The sequence below is a fragment of the Idiotropiscis lumnitzeri genome, chromosome 17 (genome assembly GCF_059441095.1).
Source record: "Idiotropiscis lumnitzeri isolate Australia: NSW breed Sydney's pygmy pipehorse chromosome 17, RoL_Ilum_1.0, whole genome shotgun sequence".
Classification (NCBI taxonomy): Eukaryota; Metazoa; Chordata; class Actinopteri; order Syngnathiformes; family Syngnathidae; genus Idiotropiscis; species Idiotropiscis lumnitzeri.
In genome coordinates this window covers 2266058-2290000 of record NC_142407.1, presented here as the reverse complement: position 1 = coordinate 2290000, position 23943 = coordinate 2266058, and the positions used below count along the sequence as shown (strand labels likewise).

General features: G+C 46.3%; 2 protein-coding genes across 4 annotated transcripts in view; one reads left to right on the top strand and one right to left on the bottom strand.

Annotated features, from left to right (window-relative positions):
- The window catches only part of LOC148319697 (uncharacterized), a 156339-nt gene that overhangs the window by 62547 nt on the left and 69849 nt on the right, over positions 1-23943 (bottom strand). The gene's annotated exons all lie outside the window — the stretch shown is intronic.
- The window catches only part of rexo2 (RNA exonuclease 2), a 72361-nt gene continuing 52194 nt past the window's right edge, over positions 3777-23943 (top strand). The window contains exons 1-3 of one of the 3 annotated variants that reach the window (XM_088279777.1): positions 3777-3998; positions 18569-18652; positions 18736-18813. In XM_088279777.1, coding sequence (XP_088135903.1) covers positions 3957-3998; positions 18569-18652; positions 18736-18813 — 204 coding nt within the window. In that variant the 5' untranslated portion in view covers positions 3777-3956. Of the gene's footprint in view, positions 4003-5522; positions 5665-18568; positions 18653-18716; positions 18814-23943 lie in introns of all 3 variants that reach the window. The other 2 variants (XM_088279778.1, XM_088279779.1) reach the window with 2 other exon arrangements.

Here is a 23943-nt window from a genome sequence, read left to right as displayed (position 1 = left end):
ACGTACCGCCTTGCGCCGTCTATAGCATAAGCCTCATCTACAGCGGCAGAAGTTACTTCCACTTTGGTACACGGCATTCACAGAAAAAAACAGAGGTGCATGCGTAGTTATTGTCGGACTGCGCTGACTGTTGGCACCGGAACGCAGACTAACACGTGTTAGCCAACAACACTGATTGGCCAGCGCCATTAAGAGCCGAGCATCGACAATTCTGGTTGGCTAATTCATCTGTCACTCAAACACCAAAGGTTGGGGGAGAGAGGGAAAAACAATACAAAACCTCACTGTCTTGCAATTAGCCCTAGTAAAGACTGTCCTCGAATAATAGACTGGTCTCGTTGCCTCATGCCATGTCAGACAGAGTGAGTAAAATCTTGCAATTAATGTGGAAAAAATATAAAAGTATATTCCGATTCAGACTCTTCTAATAGCTTACTTTGATCTTTGACTTGGATTATTTTCCTGTAAAATACAGGAAAAACAGTTGACCGACACACCAAAGACGTACAACTAATATGGCATTTGAATTTGGCTTTGCAAAGTGTGCAAATGATTTGGGATTTTTCCAATGAGCCCTTGAGCTAATTTTTAAAGTTTAGCTAAAAATATTTGTCAAAAAGTCCGTCTTTGCGACAGTAACTCTCCTATAAGTTTGTACAGTGATGAGAGGTCAGCTGCTACAGGAAGTAAATACAACTGAGTTAATTATTTTAGTGTGTGATAAAATTTAAATTACTCCATAGTTAATGCTTTAACTTTGACAGCCCTAATCTATATATATTGTGCATTTACGGTGCGTCTTCTGGCCGCGAAACTACGGTACATACCAGAGATGAGCATTTTTTCTCCATGGGACGGAATGCTCCCTCCTACGGTGGCCAGTGAAGGATGAAATGCAAAGACGGAAACTATTTAAAAGGACGAGGACCCGACAGCTATTACTTATACAAATAAGGACTAAAGTGGAAGGACGGCAGAGCGCCCAGGTCGCAGACTGAGGATGCAAAATGATGCATACATACATCATAGTTAAAAATTCAACATGGTTACAATGAGGTAGTTGATCATTCTTTTGACTACACTTTAGAGTGCATGTGTGTGACACAGCAAAAGGAGGGAAAGTAAGATATAAAACTAGTATTTTATTGTATTGTATTGTATTGTATTTATCTTTGCAGCAACCCCTAACACAGCCAACGGCACACCATATTTCGGCCGGCTAAATATGGCAATAACTTAGAACGCCACGACGTGTGTTTTAAGTTTTGCTGTTGTTTAATAGACCCACCGCCTCAAAAATTGTGGCTAGTGACGCCATGACACTGTCCACGAGCCCTACTCATAAGAATTATCATTCTTAAAGGCGGACAATGTTTTTACTAACACGCTCAGTTTGTAAATGTTTTGATCAGGAAACTGAAATTAGTTATGTTCTATTAATTTTTGAGTCACTTTAATTTAAAGTGAAGACTAAAAAACACCTACTTTTAATGAGGGATATGGCCACGCCCCCCTCAGCTCTCTCCGGGTTTTGGCATGTCATTAAAGAAACTGATTACTGAAATTCTCCATTGGAAGTCGGTGTACTTTCATTGCTTATAACATCCAAAAACAGCGATAAATTGGTGCCAAAATTCATGTGGCCATCCCTACCCATGACAACTTCAACATACCAAAAGGATTAACCTCTTGGTGGCTGATTAATATGAGAATGAGGAAATGTGGAAATGAACAGTGGTACATAGATTATGCTATAAATGACACAGCACACTACTTCTTGGTTGATCACGGCGAGGACACACGGCATAAAAGCCCCAGTCGGGATAATTACAGAGACAGTAGTCGGAATGAGTAGACATGCACATTGGTTTGGATGAGGATTTTTTTCGACTGTCGGCAACGTATATACAACATAGGGCCGGGCCGATAATTTGATATTGATATGTATCGTGATACACGAGTTCTGTGGTTACCTGTTCTCTGGGGAGGCTGTTAATGTAACGTTTAAGAAGAGAGAGAGGAGAGACCGATTTCTAACTGACTTGAGTGAGCATTGTGTTGATTGTTTTTCTTAAGATAAAAGAGTTTGTGGAGGCGACTACATGAGCTCACGTTTGATGTCGATAAATCCAAATTGTACTTTAACAAGTTTAAGTGGACAATTGTAGTAATGTGCATTTGCATTTTGGAGGCGATCGGTCGCCGTTTTAGACAACCGAACTGACAATTCCAGCAATATCACCTCGCTTGCCTCCCTGCTGTGACGTAAACGCCTAAACCGGAATAAAATAACAAGCCGAGCTCCAAAAGGAGCGCGCCAATTTTTCTGATACCTCATCACATAAAAACGTGTATCACAACAGTCTTTCAGGGAGTACCATTTTAGTACAAAAGCCATTTTTAAATGCAAATATATATATATATATATATATATATATATATATATATATATATATATATATATATATATATGCCAATGTTAACGTCAGTTAAGTGTCCCTTTATGACAAATACCATCTCATTGAAAACAGATATACTTACTGAGAAACAATAGCAAATCCTAAGTAATCAACAAGTGAACCAAGGATTTCGCATCCATTAATGTTGACTATGCTTGCTGAAAGGTTACGTACCATAGCTTCGAGGTTTTCTACCGTCGCCTCCATTGTTGTACAGCTGCTCTTGCGCATGCGCATTGCACTGCAGGTAGTCCAAATTTGCTCGCTTACTATGGCAAATACACTAGGTCAAAATAAGTACAGCCCAGCTCCGGACACTGACCCCTTTTATTCGGACCTTCAAGAATATTTTTAAACATACTGTTAAAGTGAGGTATCATGTTAACTAAATACCGATAGGGAATTTTTGAATAGGCGCGCGTGAGGGAAGCTATGTAGGGTCGAAAAAAAAAAAAAAAAAAAGACCATCCCAGTGCCAAAACGGTCTGTATCCGTGTTCATTGCCACTCAAGTTATCCTGATCCTGACACCACCTACTCATCCATTCGAATGGGATATATCCGACTTCCAACCTTTCTCGAATGCAGCACATGCCCATGGTTCTTTTTTTTTTTATTTTAATTTTTTTTTTTTTTGCAAACTGCAAATGACACAACAATTTGTGAATTGTAGAAATAAGTCTGGAAAATGGAACCATCGGTCAAGATAACAGTAAAAAAATACAGAGGGAATAAAAAAATTAAATAAAAAAAATATACAGACAGAAAAGGGTTAAGGAACAACATGTTGCTTTTAGAGCCTTTTTTTTTTAAATAATATTGAATAGAACTGATGTACTGTATAAATTCGTTATAAAAAAAACAAAGCATGGCTTTCTTCCACGGAATTTTCAACAATTAATGTGATATTTTAACATTAGAACCAAAAGATTTATCAGATAACACACATTTCTTTTTTCCTGGCTATCTTAAAAAAAAAAAAATTCCAAACAGTCCTGACATCTCTTTCAATATTAATGTGCATAAAATCACAAAATTTCTGCCATATAACAAATTAACATATGGACAATACCAAAATAAATGAACAACAGGGCACTCGTCACAAAAGCTACAGTTCATGTCAAAATCGACTTAAGTTGCTTGCTTATTAGATTTTGGCTGGATCGAAATTATGTATTAATTTAAAAGATATTTCTTTAACTTTGTTCGTGAGCACATGCCCCGTGATCACCGGGTAGTGCCGCATGATGACGTCACGTCTAGGCGACCCACGGTAAGAGAACTACAAATCCCAAACGACTGTTCGACCTTCGTTAGTGACGTAGACACCAGCGGGGAAAAAAAAACAAACGAGTGTAATCAGCGTGCGGCGCTTCTCAGCGAAGATTACATTTGCGCCTCATGTTCGGATCGCAGAATTTGTTTCTGAATCAGTGATTTTTATTTTTACGACGTGTTTATTCTCGGATTTCCACTTCGTCGGTGCTGAAGAAAGAACATGAACGCCACGTCTCAAAAGATAGTGTGGGTGGATCTTGAGGCAAGTCACGTCAGTCTCAGAACTACCGTTGCTCATTATATATATATATATATATATATATATAAATATATATATATATATATATATTAGGGCTGTCAAAATTAAAGCATTAACTCAGGTGATTAATAAAATTAAAAAAAATAACAATTTTAACTCAGTTAAATACTTTAAAGATAAAGATAAAGATAAAGATGTCCTTTATTAGTCCCACAATGGGGAAATTTGAAGTGTCACAGCAGCAAAGATATAGATCACACAGAGTCGGCGGCGTAATGTAGCCGTTAATGTATAACATTAGAATAGAATAGAATAGAATAGAAATCCCTTTATTGTCATTGTACTCAAGTGTGCAACGAGATTAGAGGGCTCCCCTCTCCAGTGCAATACAACAATAATACAGACAAATATATAAATTAGCAGCAGACATTCATAAAAAGCATGCAAATATACACAGTATAAACGTATCTAGTGTAAGGAAACACTCCTAATGCCTGTCCATTATACAGAGGGGGAAACACTGTAATGATAAAAACTACTGAATGATTGAAAATACTGCAATGATAAGGATATTACAATAATAAAAGTACTGTAATGGTGAGAGTACTGAAATGACAGGAAAGTACTGAAATTTAACTCAGCTTATTTAAAAAAAAAATACATACTTTGCAAAATAGTGCCATATTAGCTGTCTTTAGCTCGTCCCAGAATACTGTGTTTAAGTTACCACTGCGCCTTGCAAACCAACACTGCTGGAGTGTGGCACTTGTGGGCAGCTATTAGAACAGTCTTTGAATTAAATATACTTCATATTTGGTGATTTTGCATCAATTCCAAGATATTATTCAAATAAATATCTGTTATAAGCTTCGCAAAAAATAGTAGTTGAAAAATGTGATTAATCATGATTCATCATGGAATGTTTTGTGGTTAACTAGTTAAAAATAATGAATCACTTGACAGCACTAATATATATATATATATATATATATATATATATATATATGTATATATATATATGTATATATATATATATATATATATATACATACATACATACACTCACACATACATTAGGGGTGTTACAAAAAAACGATTCGGACCGGATATCCGGTTTTGATTTAAACGATGCAAGTGCGTCGGCACACGTACAAACTAACCGGTTTCAAAATAGCTTGAGCCGGCCGATGGCTCGGTTAAAATGTGATAAATCGGTTTAAACTGGTTAAATGCCATGACAATTAAATGACTTGGATTAATGAGAATATTCATAAACTTGCTTGTGACAACTGCGGATACCTTTTTCAAATTCACGCGAGACTTCTCGATGTTACATCAGACAGCGCTTCAGGTTTTTGAGGAATGAGTGGAATTATGGCAGACTCGGTCGGATAAGATTTACAACGCTCCAGCAACTTTGAAGTCCAAAGTATGGGAGAAATTCGGATTTTCCCAAAAGAATGGCGTTCTGAATAAAAGTGTCGCCATCTGCAAAGAATGTAAAACTGCGCTTAAATACACAGGCAGCACGACGAATCTGCGGACTCATTTGGTGAGTAGGCATGGATTTGACGAGGAATCTAGCTCGGCGAGCACGAGTACAGAAAAGGACTCAAACACACAGGATTTCTTCCAGCCAAAACTCGCCCACAACTAATCGAGAGCAAAGGTAATTACAGCCTCAATAACCCGGTTTATTGTTAAAGATCTGGGGCCATACTCTGTTGTGGAGAATGAGTGCTTTCGGGACATGATAAAAACATTAGAGCCCCGTTATACCATACCAACCCGACAGCATTTTACAAACAAGTGCGTTCCAGAGTTGTACAACCGAGTTAAAGAAAAAGTCAAAGAACAGCTTTTCAATACAGAACAAGTGGCAATCACCACTGATGCCTGGACATCATGTGCAATTGCCTCCCATGTGATAATCACAGCGCACTATATCTCTCCTGACTGGGAGCTGAAGAGTCATTGTTCTGAAGGTTTGCATGTTTATAGAATCATCCCTTTGAGTTGTGATTAAAAAGGGGATATTTTCTGAATGAATGTTATTTTGTTACGGTTTTATGATACACACAGTCATATGGTTAATAATTGTGCATCGTTTGATATTCTGCTGTATTGTTAATACTGTTTGCCTTTGATATTGGTGTGGCGCATATAATGGACAATGTGCATATTTGGCGGTCGCGGGATATCTCGCGCGATCCCGATTGATGACGTGAGCGAGTGTGCACTTGAATGAAAGGAGATTGTGCACTTGACCAGAAGAGAAGGGAGTGTGCGAGTCGCAGAAAGGAGTCAGTTGGAAGAATACTGTTCTCATCGCCAAGAAGGATTACTAATTCGAACGCCAGCAAAGTGGATCGGCGACGTCAACCCACGTCGTCCATTGAATGAAGTGTCGCCTCGGAAAAGGAGGTTTCGGCGCGGTGGATTGTGCTGCCTTGTGTGTGGCGTCTCTGTCGGAGATTGAGCTAGTGAGCATCCAGGCTAGTTGGCTTCAGCTGGCTAAGTACGGCCATTCTCCCTCGCGGCAGAGCCCCGTTGTCCTCGGACAGTTCACCCAAGCCTTTCCCTCGCCAGTGAGGATCGACCTTCGTCCCCACCCCCCTCTCTCGGCTTGAGGATCGACCTTCGTCCCCCCCCCCTCTCGGATGAAGATAATTCTCCGCTCCCACCGGCGCTTCCTAGCCCCCCCCCCCCCTCGACAATTGCGCACTTGGATCCAGCTGCTTCGCCGCGCATAGCTCGGGATACATCAAGAAGGAGGATTTCCCCGACGTCAGCATCCATTCACGAGCTCCACCAACCCGGGCATCAAATTGGTACCATTTAATGTTATACAAGGACATTGAGTTCAATTGCATTGATATAAGGGTGAATTAGATATTGTAATTTGGCTGAATAATTATTTCTAAGAATATTAAATGTGTATTCTTGCTAATTGAATATTCATGGTGTTATTGTGCCGAAGTGATTGTCATTATTGCATGTTAATTTCCTTCAATTATTATAGTGATAAGCGAAGAGTAAAATTATTTGATTGTTAATTTGGTAAATAGGTCATCCCCTCAGGTAAATATACAGTCCTCTATAGGCTCCGGCACATTTTGGTCCTTCGAGCCGGATGTGAACTAGGTAGGATGTCCAAAGAGTTAGAGAGTCATGGTCTTAGCCCCCCAACCCCTCCCCCTGAAGTACCAACACGCTCTTCCCGACAGCTGAGATTACCAACCAAGCTAGCGGACTATCACCTGGGCACGCCAGACGAGAATGATAGCCCCAGCAGCGTACAGAGCAACACACAACAGACTAAGGGTGCTACTGTAGCACCAGGGCTTGAGCTGTTTACACAAGCTAGTCCACCATCCCCTCCCCCACTACCAAGTGAAGAAGAGGATGCAGCACGAGATGCCTGCTCGACGACCGGCGAGGAGATGATTCCTCACGATATTGTGGTTCCACCAGATGGGCCCAACCCCCTAAGCTTCCAACCAGGAGAGTTCTTCACCGACTCCAATTCCCAAGGCAAACCGAGGAAATCTCGTTCATCCCACAGCCGACAGGGCAGCGTCCATAGCATCCGAACAGGTAGTTATCGTAGTCACCGATCAGAACGATCAAGCATTGCAAGTGCACTCTCAGAGCAGCTAATCCAGCAGATGATTGACACCCAGGAGCATCTGCGCCAGGATGGTCTCGCCAGAGAGGAGCGCCTGCGACAAGAAGCTCGCGCCGACAAGGAGCGCCTGCGACAAGAAGCCCGCGCCGACAAGGAGCGCTTAGAGAGACAAGCACAGATCACGGCGGAGGCACTACAAAGGGCGACTGCCCAGAACCTGGAACTCGCCAAGCTCGCGTTTGTCCGCCGATCAGAGCCCGAGCCCCCCGAACAAATATTAAGAACGCGCCCTAGGCCGGGCTCCCCGCATGACAGTGAGAAGAATAGGGAAGGGTTATGTACCACATGCCAAACCCCCCAGCGCGCCCCTGAGAATGAGCAACAGGAGCTCAACCAACGCCTAGGCTCCTTGCTGGATTGTCCAGTGCAATACACTCCTCCGCTTTCTCCCTCCACACCCTCGCAAGCAACCCGTCACAGTGCCCGGCAATACGACCCGCTCCCTCTTCATCCGCCCGGCTCAATTGTCCCTTTCTTAACCTTAGACGAAAGGGAGAACTACAGGGAGATGCGTCTGAGCCTAGAGTACCTGTTAGGTGAACCACAGGCATATCACAGTGAGCAGCAGAAATGGCTAACGCTCCATCTACACTGCAAACTACCAATAGCTAAGAGATTGTTTTTCTCCCACGCCAAGTCCCTCACCCCCTACACCGACAGCATTCGTGAACTGGACCGTCGCTGGGGATGTCCATGGGACCACATCCTTGATGAGGTTGAGGCACTTGGAGAGTTAGCTGACATCAGAAGTGATGCAGCCCTGGATGACTATGCCCTCCGCATCCGTTCCCTTGTTACAATGCTGAAGCTACAAGGATCGACTGGAGCCAGGGAACTGAACACAGGCTCCACTGTTGAGCGCTTCATAAGGAAGCTCCCCCGACACAGAGAGGAGCGATTCAGACGGCGCCATGACCAGCTATATCCTGATCAGCCAGCAGCCAGCCTAGAGGAGCTGTCTGACTTTCTCCGAGGCGAGGTGAAGCACATCCGTCTCCCTAAGAAAGATGAGCAGAGGAACAGCAGGAACGAACGGTCTGCTCGAGCCTTCAAGAAGAGGGAAGGATCCGCCCGAGTGTTGACGACCATCCCAGAGGCTGAGACCAAAGAGAAGGACGTGCCCCAAAGGAAACCGGGTGGCTCCCTGCAGGGCGATAAGAGACCTCCACCGCCTTGCCCGTGTTGTTCGGAGTCGCACTGGCTTGCCCGCTGTCCTGAGTTCAAGAAGAAGAACACTGATGAAAGGAAACAGTGGATCAAAGACAACAAGCGGTGTTGGAGATGCGCACGTGAACACATGGCCAAGCAGTGCACACTGAAGAAGCCTTGCTGCATCAAGGAGTGTGGCAGGACACACCTCACCGTCCTTCACGACATCAACACAAGAGAAGCCAAGCCAGAGACTGAGGAGTCCCCCCAAGACCCATCCTTTGAGACTGAGGAGGGTAGCACCTACTACGTAGGCCCAGTGCGTGGCCACAACCCCCGAGTGTTACTCAAGATGGTGCCTGTTGTCCTACGCCATGACAGTAGAGAGATGTCAACCTATGCAATCATCGACGATGGTGCAGAGCACACCCTTCTCCTTAAGGAAGCAGCCATTGCTCTGGGACTTAAGGGTCTTCCTTATCAGATGAATATCCTTACCGTCAGTCCGAAGCCAACCCAAGTCGCGGGTGAGAAAGTGTCCCTGGAAATCATGGCGAGGGGACGACCAGGAGAGGCGCACCACTTGCGCAATGTGTTCACGGCCGCCGGATTGAGTCTTTCGAAATACGGATATCCTATGAAGGCGCTCAAAGCAAGGTACCCCCATTTGTCGGAGTTGTGTCTTGATCAAGAAGAGGAAGTAGCACCAACTATCCTACTTGGGTCTGATTACGCGAAGCTGACCCTCCCAAGGCGCATTCTCCCAGGTCCGAATGGCTGTCCCTTTGCCCTGGACACCCCACTTGGCTGGACTCTTCAAGGACCCATCCACCTCAAGAGCCACGAGACCAGCCACACCCGGACTCACTTCCTCGGAGTTGAACACAACGACGGTGTCCTTCTGGAGAACGTTCGTAAGTTATGGCAACTCGATATTACTCCGTTTAAGAATGCGAAGCTGCACATGCGCTCCAAAGAAGATGAGATGGCCATAGCACTTCTGAATGAGAAGACCCGTCGTGTAGAGATGCGTGGCGCCCTTCGCTATGCCACACCGCTACTGCGGAAGGAACCTATGCCAACCTTCCGCGTCTCACGTGAAGTGGCCATGCCCTGCTTGCGAAGCACAGAGAAGAGGCTGAGTAAGGACCCAGAATCAGCAGCTGCTTACGCCGAAGAAATGAGGAAGCTAATTGAGTCCGGATTGGTCAAGAAATTGGAACCTGCGGAGGAGGAAGCTACTGCTGAGTCTTGGTACCTCCCACATCATAACGTGAAACATAATGGCAAGAATCGAGTTGTATTCAACTGTAGCTTCCAGGTTCGCAAACAAAACCTAAACAAGCACCTTCTCCCTGGTCCGACGCTGACTCCTTCCCTGCTCGGAGTCATGATGCACTTTCGCCGGAAGCAGACGGCGATCAGCGGTGACATTAGACGCATGTTCCACCAGGTCCTGTTGCTGGATGAGGATTAGCCACTCATGAGGTTTGTGTGGCGAGAGAACCCCAGCGAGACTCCCTCAACCTACCAGTGGGAAGTGCTTCCATTCGGGACCACCTGCAGCCCGTGCTGCGCCACATATGCTCTGCAGGCCCATGTGAAGGAGGGAGCCGTACCTGAAGGAGTAGCTGATGTAGTCCTGAACAGTTTTTACGTAGATAACTGCCTCCACAGCACTGAGACCCCAGAAGAGGCACGTTGCCTGATTTCCGATCTGCGTGCCCACCTGGCCACCGCTGGCTTCGATGTTTGCCAGTGGGCAAGCAATGACCCTGAAGTCTTGAGAGACCTCCCCGCCGAAGCAAAGTCTAACAGCGAGACTTGGGTCACTCAGTCAAGTGACTATGTACATGAGATGACATTGGGCCTTCTGTGGAACTTCAAATCAGATAGATTGTGCTATCGGTGTAAGGAGATTGAGCCCCACCGTTATGTCACAATGCGTGCAATCTACCGAACCATGGCCAGCCAATACGACTCCCTCGGCTACATCAATCCATTCACCACCCGAGCAAAGATGCTAGTGAGGGAGCTGTGGACTGAGAAGAGGGGCTGGGATGACCCCCTCCCGGAGTCACTCGGAGCCAGGTGGTCCGAGTGGGAAGAGGAGCTCCCTGCTCTCCGAGAAATCAACTTCCCCAGACGCTACTTTCCCTCCGGTGTGTGTTGGAAGAATAGCCAAGTCTCCCTGCACTTCTTCTGCGATGCCTCTGAGCTAGCCTATGGGGCAGTAGCGTACCTACGTGCGGTCGAGCCCAACGGCACAATCCATGTGTCATTCGCCCTCGCTCGGAGCCGAGTCGCGCCAAGGAAGCTACAATCAATTCCCCGTCTGGAACTATGCGCCGCAGTCAGTGGAGCACAGATGGGACGCCTGTTGTAGGAGGAGCTACACCTCAAGGAACACGAGGTGTCAATGTGGTCGGACTCAACCACAGTCATTCAGTGGATCCAGTCGACCTCATGCAAGTACAAGATCTTTGTGGGAACACGGGTCACCGAAATTCAGGACCTAGTTGGATCTACCTGCTGGTGGTACGTGGCGACAGATGTCAACCCAGCTGACGTTATCACTAGGGGTACGACTCTATCACAACTTGCTCTCCCCAATCTCTTCCACCAAGGAACCGAGTATCTCACCAAGCCTGAGTCGGAGTGGCCCCGCCATCCCGACCTAAAGCCCACAGAAGTGGATGTGGAACTTAAGAAATCTATAGTTTGTCATCTCACGGGCCTCCGAGAACCACCAGTTCCTGGCAGGCCAGGCATTGATGACTGCAGAACAATCGAGGAGCTCCAAGAACGGACCTTCCGCTATCAGAGTCCAAACAAAGACGACAAGACCCCCCTTACAGCGGATGACTATGCCGCCGCTGAAGTCATTGTGCTGCAGAAGGTGCAGCGAGAGGTCTTCCCCCAAGAGATGGCATGTTTGGAACGGAAGGTGGAGTTACCTCTCGACAGCCGATTGAGACAATTAGCCCCTGAGATGGATGAGAAAGGTCTCCTACGAGTTGGAGGTCGCTTACGCAGGGCCCAGGGTCTAACCGAGGATACTAAGCACCCCATCTTGCTGCCACAGAAGCACCCCGCAACTGACCTGGTGATCCGTCAACACGACACACGATTGCATCACCCTGGATCGGAGAGACTGTTTGCTGAATTGAGACGCCGGTATTGGATCCTCCGTGGCCGGGAGGCGGTACGTCGTTACTAGGGCAGGTGCACAGATGGCCGCAAGTTAAGAGCTAGGCCAGTTGTACCTATGATGTCTGACCTCCCTGCGGATCGTCTCCAGATCAACAAAGCACCCTTCCATCACACAGGGGTGGATTGCTTTGGGCCCTTCTCTGTCCGGGCTGAAGTCGGACGAGCGACAACCAAACGATGGGGCATCGTCTTCAAATGCCTCACCTCAAATGCAATCCATCTGGAAGTGTTGGCGGACCTCTCAGCCGCCAGTTTTCTGATGTCCTTCCGCCGTTTCACCGGCAGGAGAGGGCGTCCCCGCGTCCTCCTGTCTGACAACGGGACCAACTTCCATGGTGGGGAAGTTGAGCTGAAGAGGAATTATAAAGACATGACAGAGGAGCTGAAGAAACAACTCGCCCCCCTCCAAGTCGAATTTCGGTACAACCCTCCGAAACGCCCCCATTTCGGTGGAGTCTGGGAAAGGGAGGTCAAGTCAGTGAAAGCGGCTCTCAACTTCGCACTTGGAGGACAGGTTCCCAAAGCTGAAGTTTTCGCCACAGCATTGGTCGAAGTTGAAGCGATCCTGAACTCTAAACCGTTGGGGTACACGAGTAGTGACCTGGCTGACCTGGATCCCATCACACCAAACTCCCTCCTCATGGGGCGGCCAGACACAGCTCTTCCCCTGGCCACCTATGGATCAACAGATGACATCAGTGATCGTACATGGAGGTATAGTCAGGCCATAGCTGACCAGTTCTGGAAGAGGTACACCTCAGAGTATCTTCCCAATATGCAATGCCGTCGCAAGTGGCAAAGAGAACGCAGTAACTTGGAGATTGGCACTCCCGTCATGATAGTGGATCCAGCGCTACCCAGAGCGCATTGGCTCCTGGGCAGAGTGAAGACAGTCATCAGGGGAACAGATGGAAGAGTCCGCTCAGCTATGATAGACACCTACCACCGACCAGTGGCCCGCCTAATCGAGCTTCCCCCACACTCTGACCCTGCTCCCACTTGATAGCAAACCTTCATTTAAAAACTGATTTCCTTCCCGTAAATCAGGGGGCGGCTGTTCTGAAGGTTTGCATGTTTATAGAATCATCCCTTTGAGTTGTGATTAATAAGGGGATATTTTCTGAATGTTATTTTGTTACGGTTTTATGATATACAGTGTCATATGGTTAATAATTGTGCATCGTTTGACATTCTGCTGTATTGTTAATACTGTTTGCCTTTGATATTGGTGTGGCGCATATAATGGACAATGTGCATATTTGGCGGTCGCGGGATATCTCGCGCGATCCCGATTGATGACGTGAGCGAGTGTGCACTTGAATGAAAGGAGATTGTGCACTTGACCAGAAGAGAAGGGAGTGTGCGAGTCGCAGAAAGGAGTCAGTTGGAAGAATACTGTTCTCATCGCCAAGAAGGATTACTAATTCGAACGCCAGCAAAGTGGATCGGCGACGTCAACCCACGTCGTCCATTGAATGAAGTGTCGCCTCGGAAAAGGAGGTTTCGGCGCGGTGGATTGTGCTGCCTTGTGTGTGGCGTCTCTGTCGGAGATCGAGCTAGCGAGCATCCAGGCTAGTTAGCTTCAGCGGGCTAAGTACGGCCATTCTCCCTCGCGGCAGAGCCCCGTTGTCCTCGGACAGTTCACCCAAGCCTTTCCCTCGCCAGTGAGGATCGACCTTCGTCCCCCCCCCCTCTCGGATTGAGGATCGACCTTCGTCCCCCCCCTCTCGGATGAAGATAATTCTCCGCTCCCACCGGCAATTCCTAGGCCCCCCCCCCCTCAACAATTGCGCACTTGGATCCACCTGCTTCGCCGCGCATAGCTTGGGATACATCAAGAAGGAGGATTTCCCCGACGTCAGCCTCCATTCACGAGCTCCACCAACCCGGGCATCAAATTGGTACCATTTAATGCTATACAAGGACATTGAGTGCGATTGCATTGATATAAGGGTGAATTAGATATTGTAATTTGGCTGAATAATTATTTCTAAGAATATTAAATGTGTATTCTTGCTAATTGAATATTCATGGTGTTATTGTGCCTGAGTGATTGTCATTATTGCATGTTAATTTCCCTCAATTATGATAGTGATATGCGAAGAGTAAAATTATTTGATTGTTAATTTGGTAAATAGGTCATCCCCTCAGGTAAATATACAGTCCTCTATAGGCTCCGGCACAGTCATATTTTACGAACCAGGTATTGAACGACTCTCACACACAAGCAAAAACATAGGTGCCCTATTAAAAGAAGGATGTGGTACACTGAACTGGTCGACAGCCAATTAATTGCACTTGATCATGCTTCCTAAAGTAAAAGTAAATGTGCTAATTCCAAGAATTTGGATAATTTTAAGTTAAGGTATTTGGGCTGTTAATTAAATCAAAAATGATAATCAATTAATTTGATAATGGAAAGTTGATCAAATAATCGTGCCAGCTCTACACTGATTCAAACCGATTCGAACCGTAATCCTACAGAACCGAATCGAATCGTTCCACTTTAAAACCGAACCGTCCTTGAATCGAACCGCACCCCATGTATAGAGATGCGTATCGAACCGTCTTTAATGGAGAGATGCACACCCCTAATATATATATATATATATATATATATATATATATATAGATATATATATACAGTAATACCCCGCTACTTCGCGGTTCACCTTTCGCGGCTTCAGTGCTTCGCGGGTCTAAAAAATATTCGGGGGCATTGTAGTTTCGCCGAGCGGCACGAGGGGGCGCTGGCGCGGTTAGACGGCCGGCGTGCGCCGAAGAGGAGAGTGGACGAAGAAGAGCAAATTCCCCCGGACACGATTGGTGGCGACGTTTCGCGCGGTTCGGACCGTACCAGAGTACCGACTGGCGTGCGTGGCAGTTAAGCCGTAGAGGAGCACCTTCCCCGGACACGGGCGGTTCCAAGCGGCCCCTAAGTTTAACCGAATGGAAGCTCCGGAGGAGGAGGGCATGCTCGCGTCACAGTAAGCCGAAGAGGAGCACCTTCCCCGGGCACGGGCGGTTCCAAGCGGCCCCTAAGTTTAACCGAATGGAAGCTCCGGAGGAGGAGTGCATGCTCGCGTCACAGTAAGCCGAATAGGAGCACCTTCCGCCCGGGCACCGGCGGAGCGCGAGGCTGTCAGTTATGAATGAATAAATGAAGAATGCCACCTTTCATTTATCCGTGCCTGTCATGCCGGGTGTGTTTTTGTTTTTTCAGCTGTGTGGGCGTTCCTCCAGCGATCGTCTCGCGTCATGCCGTCAGCTGCTGCGAGACGCGCTGATTACACTGACTATATTGTGATTATAATAAATATCTTTGTATCACCACCTTTTTTCCCGTGTCTGCGTTTGGAGAGTCCTGCTCAATCCTCCAGCTCTGCGTGGCAGTTAAGCCGAAGAGGAGCACCTTCCGCCCGGGCACGAGCGGGGCGACATTTTGCTCCGTTCGGGACCGTGCGAGAGCTCCGGAGGAGGCCGGCCGGCGTGCGTGGCAGTTAAGCCAAAGAGGAGCACCTCTTCCGCCCGGGCACGAGCCTGTCAGTTATGAATGAATAAATGAATAAATAAATAAATGAAGAATGCCACCTTTCATTTCACAGGGCACACCGGACGGCGTACCAGCAGGTAAAAGTCGAGGTAATTAAATAAATACAAAAAGAAGTAATTGAATAAATACGAAAATAATGGCTGGGGAATAAAAAAATAAGTTTTAATAATATTTTTTTTTTTGTTATAACATGAATTTCACTCTCTCTCTACCCATATATATAGATATATATAGATTTTTTTTTTTTTTTTAAGCATTTTTGAAGGTGCGCCGCTACTTCGCGGATTTTCAGTTTTCGCGGGTGGTCTCGGTCCCCATTAACCGCGATAACCGGGCTATTACTGTATATATATATGTATGTATGTATGTATATATATGTATGTATGTATATATATATATATATATGTATGTATATATATATATTTACAGTGAACCCTCGGTTATCGCGGTTAATGGGGACCGAGACCACCCGCGAAAACTGAAAATCCGCGAAGTAGCGGCGCACCTTCAAAAATGCTTAAAAAAAATATACAATAAATATAATAAAAATATAAATATATATATACATATATATATATATATATATATATATATATATATATATATATACGGGTAGAGAGAGAGAGAGAGAGAGTGAAATTCATGTTATTACAAAAAAAACAAATTATTATTAAAACGTATTATTTTTTTATTCCCCAGCCATTCTTTTTGTATTTATTTAATTACTCCGACTTTTACCTGCTGGTACGCCGTCCGGTGTGCCCTGTGAAATGAAAGGTGGCATTCTTTATTTATTTATTTATTTATTCATTTATTCATTCATAACTGACAGCCTCGCGCTCCGCTCGTGCCCGGGCGGAAGAGGTGTTCCTCTTCGGCTTAATTGTCACGCACGCCGGACCTGCTCCCCCGAAGCGTGTCTCCGTTCGGTTGAACTCGGTTTCATTTCGCCCCGCTCGTGCCCTGGGCGGAAGGTGCTCCAATTCGGCTTAACTGTGACGCACGCCCGCCCTCCTCCTCCGGAGCTTCCATTCGGTTACACTTAGGGGCCGCTTGGCACCGCTCGTGCCCGGGGAAGGTGCTCCTATTCGGCTTAACTGTGACACACGCCCACCCTCCTCCTCCGGAGCTTCCATTCGGTTAAACTTAGGGGCCGCTTGGAACCGCCCGTGCCCGGGGAAGGTGCTCCTCTTCGGCTTACTGTGACGCGAGCATGCCCTCCTCCTCCGGAGCTTCCATTCGGTTAAACTTAGGGGCCGCTTGGCACCGCCCGTGCCCGGGGAAGGTGCTCCTGTACGGCTTAACTGCCACGCACGCCGGCCGGAGCTCTGGTACGGTCCGAACCGCGCGAAACATCGCCACCGATCGTGTCCGGGGGAACGTGCTCTTCTTCGTCCACTCTCCTCTTCGCCCACGCTCTTCTTCAGCGCACGCCGGCCGTCTAACCGCTCCAGCGCCCCGTCGTGCTGCTCGGCGAAACTACAATGCCCCCTAATATTTTTTAGACCCGCGAAGCACTGAACCCGCGAAAGGTGAACCGCGAAGTAGCGAGGGTTCACTGTATATGTATGCATGTATGTATGTACGTATGTACGTACGTATATATATATATATATATATATATATATATATGTGTGTATGTATATATATATATATGTGTATGTATATATATGTATATATATATATATATGTATGTATATGTATATATATGTGTATATATGTATATGTGTGTGCTGTGGAGGGGATAGAAACCAGACTGAAAGAGCTCATAAAGGTTATTGCATGTTGGATGAGAATGGAGTTGAGTGGCGACTACTTTTTCTAGAACTTTTGAAATGAATGGTAGGTTGGAAATAGGGCGAAGGTTACTGTAGTTGTTTGGGTCTAGACCAGGTTTCTTAAGAATGGGGGTGATAGCTGCTGTTTTGAACAAAGATGGTACAATGCCCGTGGAGAGAGAAGACTCGTTAGTGGCCGAGATGAGAGGAAGTAGTGAGGGAAGGCAGGATTTGACTAGGGTTGTAGGGAGGGTCAAGTACGCAGGTGGAGGGCTTGGATTTGTGGACAATTTCAAGAAAATCTGATGAATTGGGGAGTGCAAATTTCTGGGACGGAGGTTCATATCGGTAACTGATCATTCCCCTTTGCAATGGATGACGAAAAATAAGGAAACAAATAGCAGGGTGACTCGATGTTTTTTAAGCCTGCAGGCCTTTAACTTTTCTGTTGTGCACAGACCAGGAATCAAACATGGAAGCCCTGACGCATTGTCCCGCTGCGATGCCTCTGGGCTTCTGTCATCCTGCTGAGGGTGTCAGGCCCGGGGAGAGGGAGACTGTCACTGTTCTGCTATTCTTCTGGTATCTATTCTAAATGTGTTTGTGTTTTAATTTGTGTTCTAACTACCTATTAATCTATATGACGGCAAATGGAAAGTGGTTTGTTACAGCTCCAGCTGTTATGAAATGCGCTATATAAATAAAATTGTATTGTATTGTCATGTAGTGGAATGACGCCGCATTCCACTTCCGGGACGGAGGCACACACCCAAATGGCAGACACTACAAACACTACATTGCCAGCATGCCTCACAACCCCAACAGTTGTGGCTGCTTCACCCATTTGCTTAAATCAGGCATGGCTGGATTAAAAACGGGGCAAGCCAAGTTGCCATAAAAGGAGGAGGAGAGAAAAGAAAAGCATTGGTGAGGAACAAGATGAAAACCCACTCTACTTGGCGGAAGGTTGTTTATAACTACTGAGAACAGACTTCCGTTGGAACCTTTATATTTTTGGGAACTTGTATGGACCCACTGATGATTTTTTCGTGACTAACTCCTATGATCGTAAATAAATAATGATTTTTTTTTTTTTAATTTAATTAAGACTCATCTTGCCCTGGCAAATCTCTCGTGATGTCACAATAGTTCTGCATGTTTATCAATGATCACATGCTCTTTTATTTTACAGATGACAGGCTTGGACATTGAAAATGACCAAATTATGGAAATGGCATGCATAATTACAGACTCCAACTTGAACATTTTGGCTGAAGTAATTTAAAATATTCTTATGACTTTATTAATATTTTGACTCTTATGCTATTTTTTCTAAACAGAGATGTCTTATCTTGGCAGGGGCCTAATTTGATAATAACCCAGTCCAATGAAGTACTGGAATCTATGTCGGAGTGGTGCACAGAGCATCATGGCAAGGTATGTTAATGATGCCCTGTGGTGTTGTTTCAGAAATAAGCTATTGAAAGGATTGGACTACCATATTATTACAGCCAAAAGACGCGCCGTATCAAAGGGCACAGCACCAGTTGACGGTGCTATTTCTGTATTTAATACTTAGACTGGGCGCGCCACACTACGAGGCGCATGTTAGCATACTAGCTCACGCATGCTAGCTCGCGCATGCTAGGTCACGCATGCTGATAGCTGTTAGCTGTTAGTAGCAGCACTTCAGCTCAGACCGATCAGAGATGTCATGGCAACACATCGAAATGACAACGTCAGAGGAGGGATGTCACTGGTCACCACACTCCTTAGAGTCACGGTTTCAAATCAAAACCATAAATATCTCTGAACAGCATACAAGAAAACAATGAAACAAAGAAAGCATGCATTTCTCATGCCATTCATATCACCTAAAGAAATAAAAATAACACAAAAACAGTACCGAAGCATTCTGGGAGCTTAGAGAGATCTTAGTGGTGCGCTTTGGGCAGTGTGTTTTTTTGTTTTTGTTTTGCAGTCTGTTGTCTAAACCTGCGACGTTTCTTGCTTGCAATAACATGAATGATAAGACAGACTATGACATTGTGGACAGCTGCCCTTTTGTCCAGCTTTCTCCTGCACCATCACCAAAAACGTATTCACATAATGTATTTGTCACAGTCAATTCGAAGCATAGAAGTCTCAGACTTTGGCCAGCAGTGTGTGCTAATATGCACTCTGCAATGCCCCAAAGGGATCGGGCTCATTGGTCGAGAGAGTTGCTCAGTCTATACAATAGGCGCGTTGCATGGCAAGGTGCCTGGTTTGTTTTGGGGCCTTATGGTCGAAAATACGGTACTTGATATTTAATACTGACCATAGACTCGTGCTGAACTATTTTTGGAAAAGGTTTAATTTAATAATATTATTTTTTTTCTGGCACATATTGCGACTTCGATTCAATTTACAATTCTCTTCCCATCAAGATTCAGCGCAATATTCACACTACGTACAGGAAATTTTACATACATGGCAGAAAATGCCATCATACATTTATGAAAAACAAACAAAAAAAAAACTGAAGCTAACAGCCACCAATCGTGATCTTCCGTTTTACATGGAAAAGTATGTAATCGGGCTATGCCGATCAATGCCTTTCATTGTCAATCGCAAAAATCTATCACCATTGCTTGTACTTTGCCGACTGTTGCAACCACGGCCTGTGTACACTGTAGCTTTCCCTCCCCTTTCCTTAACACGTTAGAGACAACCCCAGTAACTGAATCATAATCTATGTTTGTGCAATTTCTGCTCTGTCAGTTTGAAATAATGTCATGTTTCCTGCCTGAAATAAAGATAAAGATAAAGATGTCCTTTATTAGTCCCACAATGGGGAAATTTGAAGTGTTACAGCAGCAAAGATATAGATCACACAGAGTCGGCGGCGTAATGTAGCCGTTAATGTCTAACATTAGCAGCAGACATTCATAAAAAGCATGCAAATATACACAGTATAAACATGTCTAGTGTAAGGAAACATTCCTAATGCCTGTCCATTATACAGAGGGGGAAACACTGTAATGATAAAAACTACTGAATGATTGAAAATACTGCAATGATAAAGATATTACAATGATAAAAGTACTGTAATGGTGAGAGTACTGAAATGACAGGAAAGTACTGCAATGATAGAAAATACTGCAATGATAAAAGTACTGTAATAGTAAAAGTACTGCAACGATAGAAAAATACTGCAATGATGAAAGTATTGTAATAGTAAAAGTACCGCAATGATAGGAAATACAGTAATTGTAAAAGTACTGCAATGATAAAAGTACTGTAATAGTGAACATCCTGCAGTGGTAGAAATACTACAGTGATAGAAGTATTGTAATAAGAATACTGTAATGGTAAACAAAATACATCATTGGTCGATGTTTAAGTACACCCTTGGCTGAGAGTACAGTAGTAGTTAATATTGCATCCTAGGACTGCACAGTTGCACTAATGCCCTCCTGTTTGTAGGCCTGACCCACTGTTCTTGTTAAAAAGTCTGACAGCAGTCGGCAGGAAGGAGCGGCGAAATCTCTCTTTGGTACAGCGAGGGTGTAAAAGTCTGTCACTGAAGGAGCTGTAAAGTGTTCTCAGAGTGTCATTGAGTGGGTGGGCTGGTTTGTCCAGCATTGATGACAGTTTTGCCGTCATCCTCCTGCCCCCCACTGAGTCCACAGAGTCCAGGGAGCAGCCCAGGACAGAGCTGGCCCTCCTCACTAGTTTGTTCAGTCTCTTTTTGTCCCGGCCCGAGATGCCTCCTGCCCAGGAGACCACTCCATAGAAGATGACCGGTGAAACCACCGAGTCATAAAAGTTCCTGAGGAGTGTTCCCCGAACGCCAAAGGACCTCAGCCTCCTGAGTAGGAAGAGTCTGCTCTGACCCTTCCTATAGAGAGCATCTGTGTTGTCGCTCCAGTCCAGTTTATTGTTCAGATGAACACCTTACAAGTGTAAGTTGAGACCCTCTCAACGTCTGTTCCCTGGATATTCACTGGTGCAGGTGGAGAGTGCCGACGCTTGCGGAAATCCACCACCAGCTCTTTGGATTTCCCAGCGTTGATTTGGAGGCGGTTCTGCTGACACCAGTCCACGAACCCCTGCGTAGCCCCTCTGTACTCCCGATCGTCATTGTCAGTGATGAGGCCGACAATTGCAGAGTCATCAGAGAACTTCTGCAGGTGACAGGTTGTGGAATTGTATTTGTAGTCCGAGGTGTAGAGGGTGAACAGGAAGGGAGCCAGCACAGTTCCCTGCGGCGCTCCCGTGCTGCACAGTCCTGTGTTCTCACGTACTGTGGCCGGTTTGTGAGGTAGTCGTGAATCCATGTGACGAGGTGGTGGGCCACTCCCGCCTGCTCCAGCTTGTCTCCCAATAAGGCGGGCTGGATGGTGTTGAAAGCACTTGAGAAATCAAAGAACATGATCCTCACCGTGCCCCCCGCCTTCTCCAGGTGGAAGAGTGAAGTGTGGAGCAGGTAGATGATGGCATCATCCACACTGATGCCAGGCTGGTATGCAAACTGGAGTGGGTCCATTGAGGAGCTGACCAGTGGGCGCAGATGGACGAGGACCAGTCTCTCCAGGGTCTTCATCAGATGAGATGTCAGCGCCACTGGTCTGAAGTTGTTGAGCTCCTTCGGATGGGGTGTCTTTGGAACCGGAACCAGGCAGGATGTTTTCCACAGCTGGGGGACTCTGCCCAGCTTCAAGCTCAGGTTGAACATGTGCTGGACGATTCCACACAGCTGGTCTGCGCAGGATTTGAGGAGCTGGGAGCTGATCCCATCTGGGCCTGCCGCCTTCCTCGCCTTCATCTTCCTCAGCTGGTTCTTCACCTGAGATGTTGTAAGGAACAAGGCTGAGCAGGAGGAAGTGGTGGTTGTCTGATGAGGCTGGGAACTGGAGCCTGTGGAGAGAGAGAGGGGCGAGAGAGGGGGAGAGAGGGTCTTGTTCGCAGTGGCAGGAGGGGTGGGTGGGGGCTGTATCAGGGAAGCCTGAGCGGGGTCAGACATTTGATCAAACCTATTGAAAAATAGGTTCAACACATTTGCCCACTGAAGCCCCCCCCCCTTCTGGGTCTTACCTGGTTGTCCGTGGCCTGAGATGGTCTTCAGGCCCCTCCAGACATCCCTGGCCTTGTTCCGCTGCAGTTGTTCTTCCATCCGCATCCTGTAGGACTTTTTCCCCTCTCGGATCCTCCTTCTCAGCTGACGCTGCACTCTCTTCAGCTCGTCCTTGTCGCCTGAAACAAAAGCCCGCTTTTTCTCCTTCAGGAGAGCTTTAATGTCCGGTGTGATCCAGGGTTTGTTGTTGGAGAAACATCTTACAGTCCTGGTGGGAATGGTGTTCTCCATGCAGAAGTTAATATAGTCTGTAATTGTGTCTGTTAGACCATTAATGTCCTCACCGTGAGCTTCGCTGAATACCTCCCACACAGTTGTGTTGAAACAGTCCTTTAAGGCCTCCTCGGCTTCTCCGGACCATCGCTGACCTGTGCGTGTCACAGCTGGCTGCCTGCGGACGAGAGGTTTGTACACAGGCAGGAGAGCAACCAAGTTGTGGTCAGCTTTGCCCAGCGGGGGGAGGGGCAGTGACGTGTACGCCTCCTTGGTGTTGGCATAGAAGAGGTCCAATATTTTATTGTCTCTGGTGTGGCAGGTTACATATTGTGTGAATGAAGGCAGAGAGGAGGAAGGAGAAGCATGATTGAAGTCACCAGAGATAAGGAACAAGGCATTTGGGTGCTGTGTTTGTAGCCTGCTCACAGCTGCATTCAGTACATCACAGGCTGTCTCACCGTTAGCAGAGGGTGGCACGTACGCCGCCACCGCGATCACATGACTGAACTCTCGCGGTAAATAGACCGGACGCATGCTAACAGCTATCATCTCAATGTCCCGACTGCAAAGTTGATCCTTAACAGTTATGTGCCCAGGGTTACACCATCTATCATTAACAAACACAGCCAGCCCTCCCCCTTTTCTCTTACCGCTCTCCAGTGTCCTGTCCGCGCGTACTATTTGGAAGCCGTCCAATTCCACGACGGCGTCCGGCGTTAGCTCTGTTAGCCACGACTCCGTGAACACCAGCAAGCTAGCCTCCCGGACAATCCTCTCGTGCCGGGTTAGCGCTGTTAGCTCGTCCATTTTGTTGGGGAGGGATCGAACATTCCCCATAATAACGGACGGGAGGACGGGGTGATATTGTCTCCTCCTTGCCTGGCGTTTAGCCCCCGCACGACATCCCCGTCTCTTCCTCCTCAGCTCGCGGGGGATATCGGGTCTCGCTCCGGGAGCCCACACGGGGTTAGCACGGAGTGCTAACAGCTGATCTCTTGTGTACACAATCGATCCGTAGCTCCGAGTTTCGTCTCCGGACACGATCGCGCAAAAAACAGCCCCCAACAGCAGTAAAACCACCGCAAGTTGGATGTCCATTGCTGAGGTGAGGTAAAAATACAATAAAAAAGGGTAAAGGGAAAAAACACACGAAAAAGGCTCAATCGTGAGCCACGCTGCTGTAAACAGGCAGCCACTCGCGCGCCGCCGGAACCGGAAGACCCGGTTGCAAA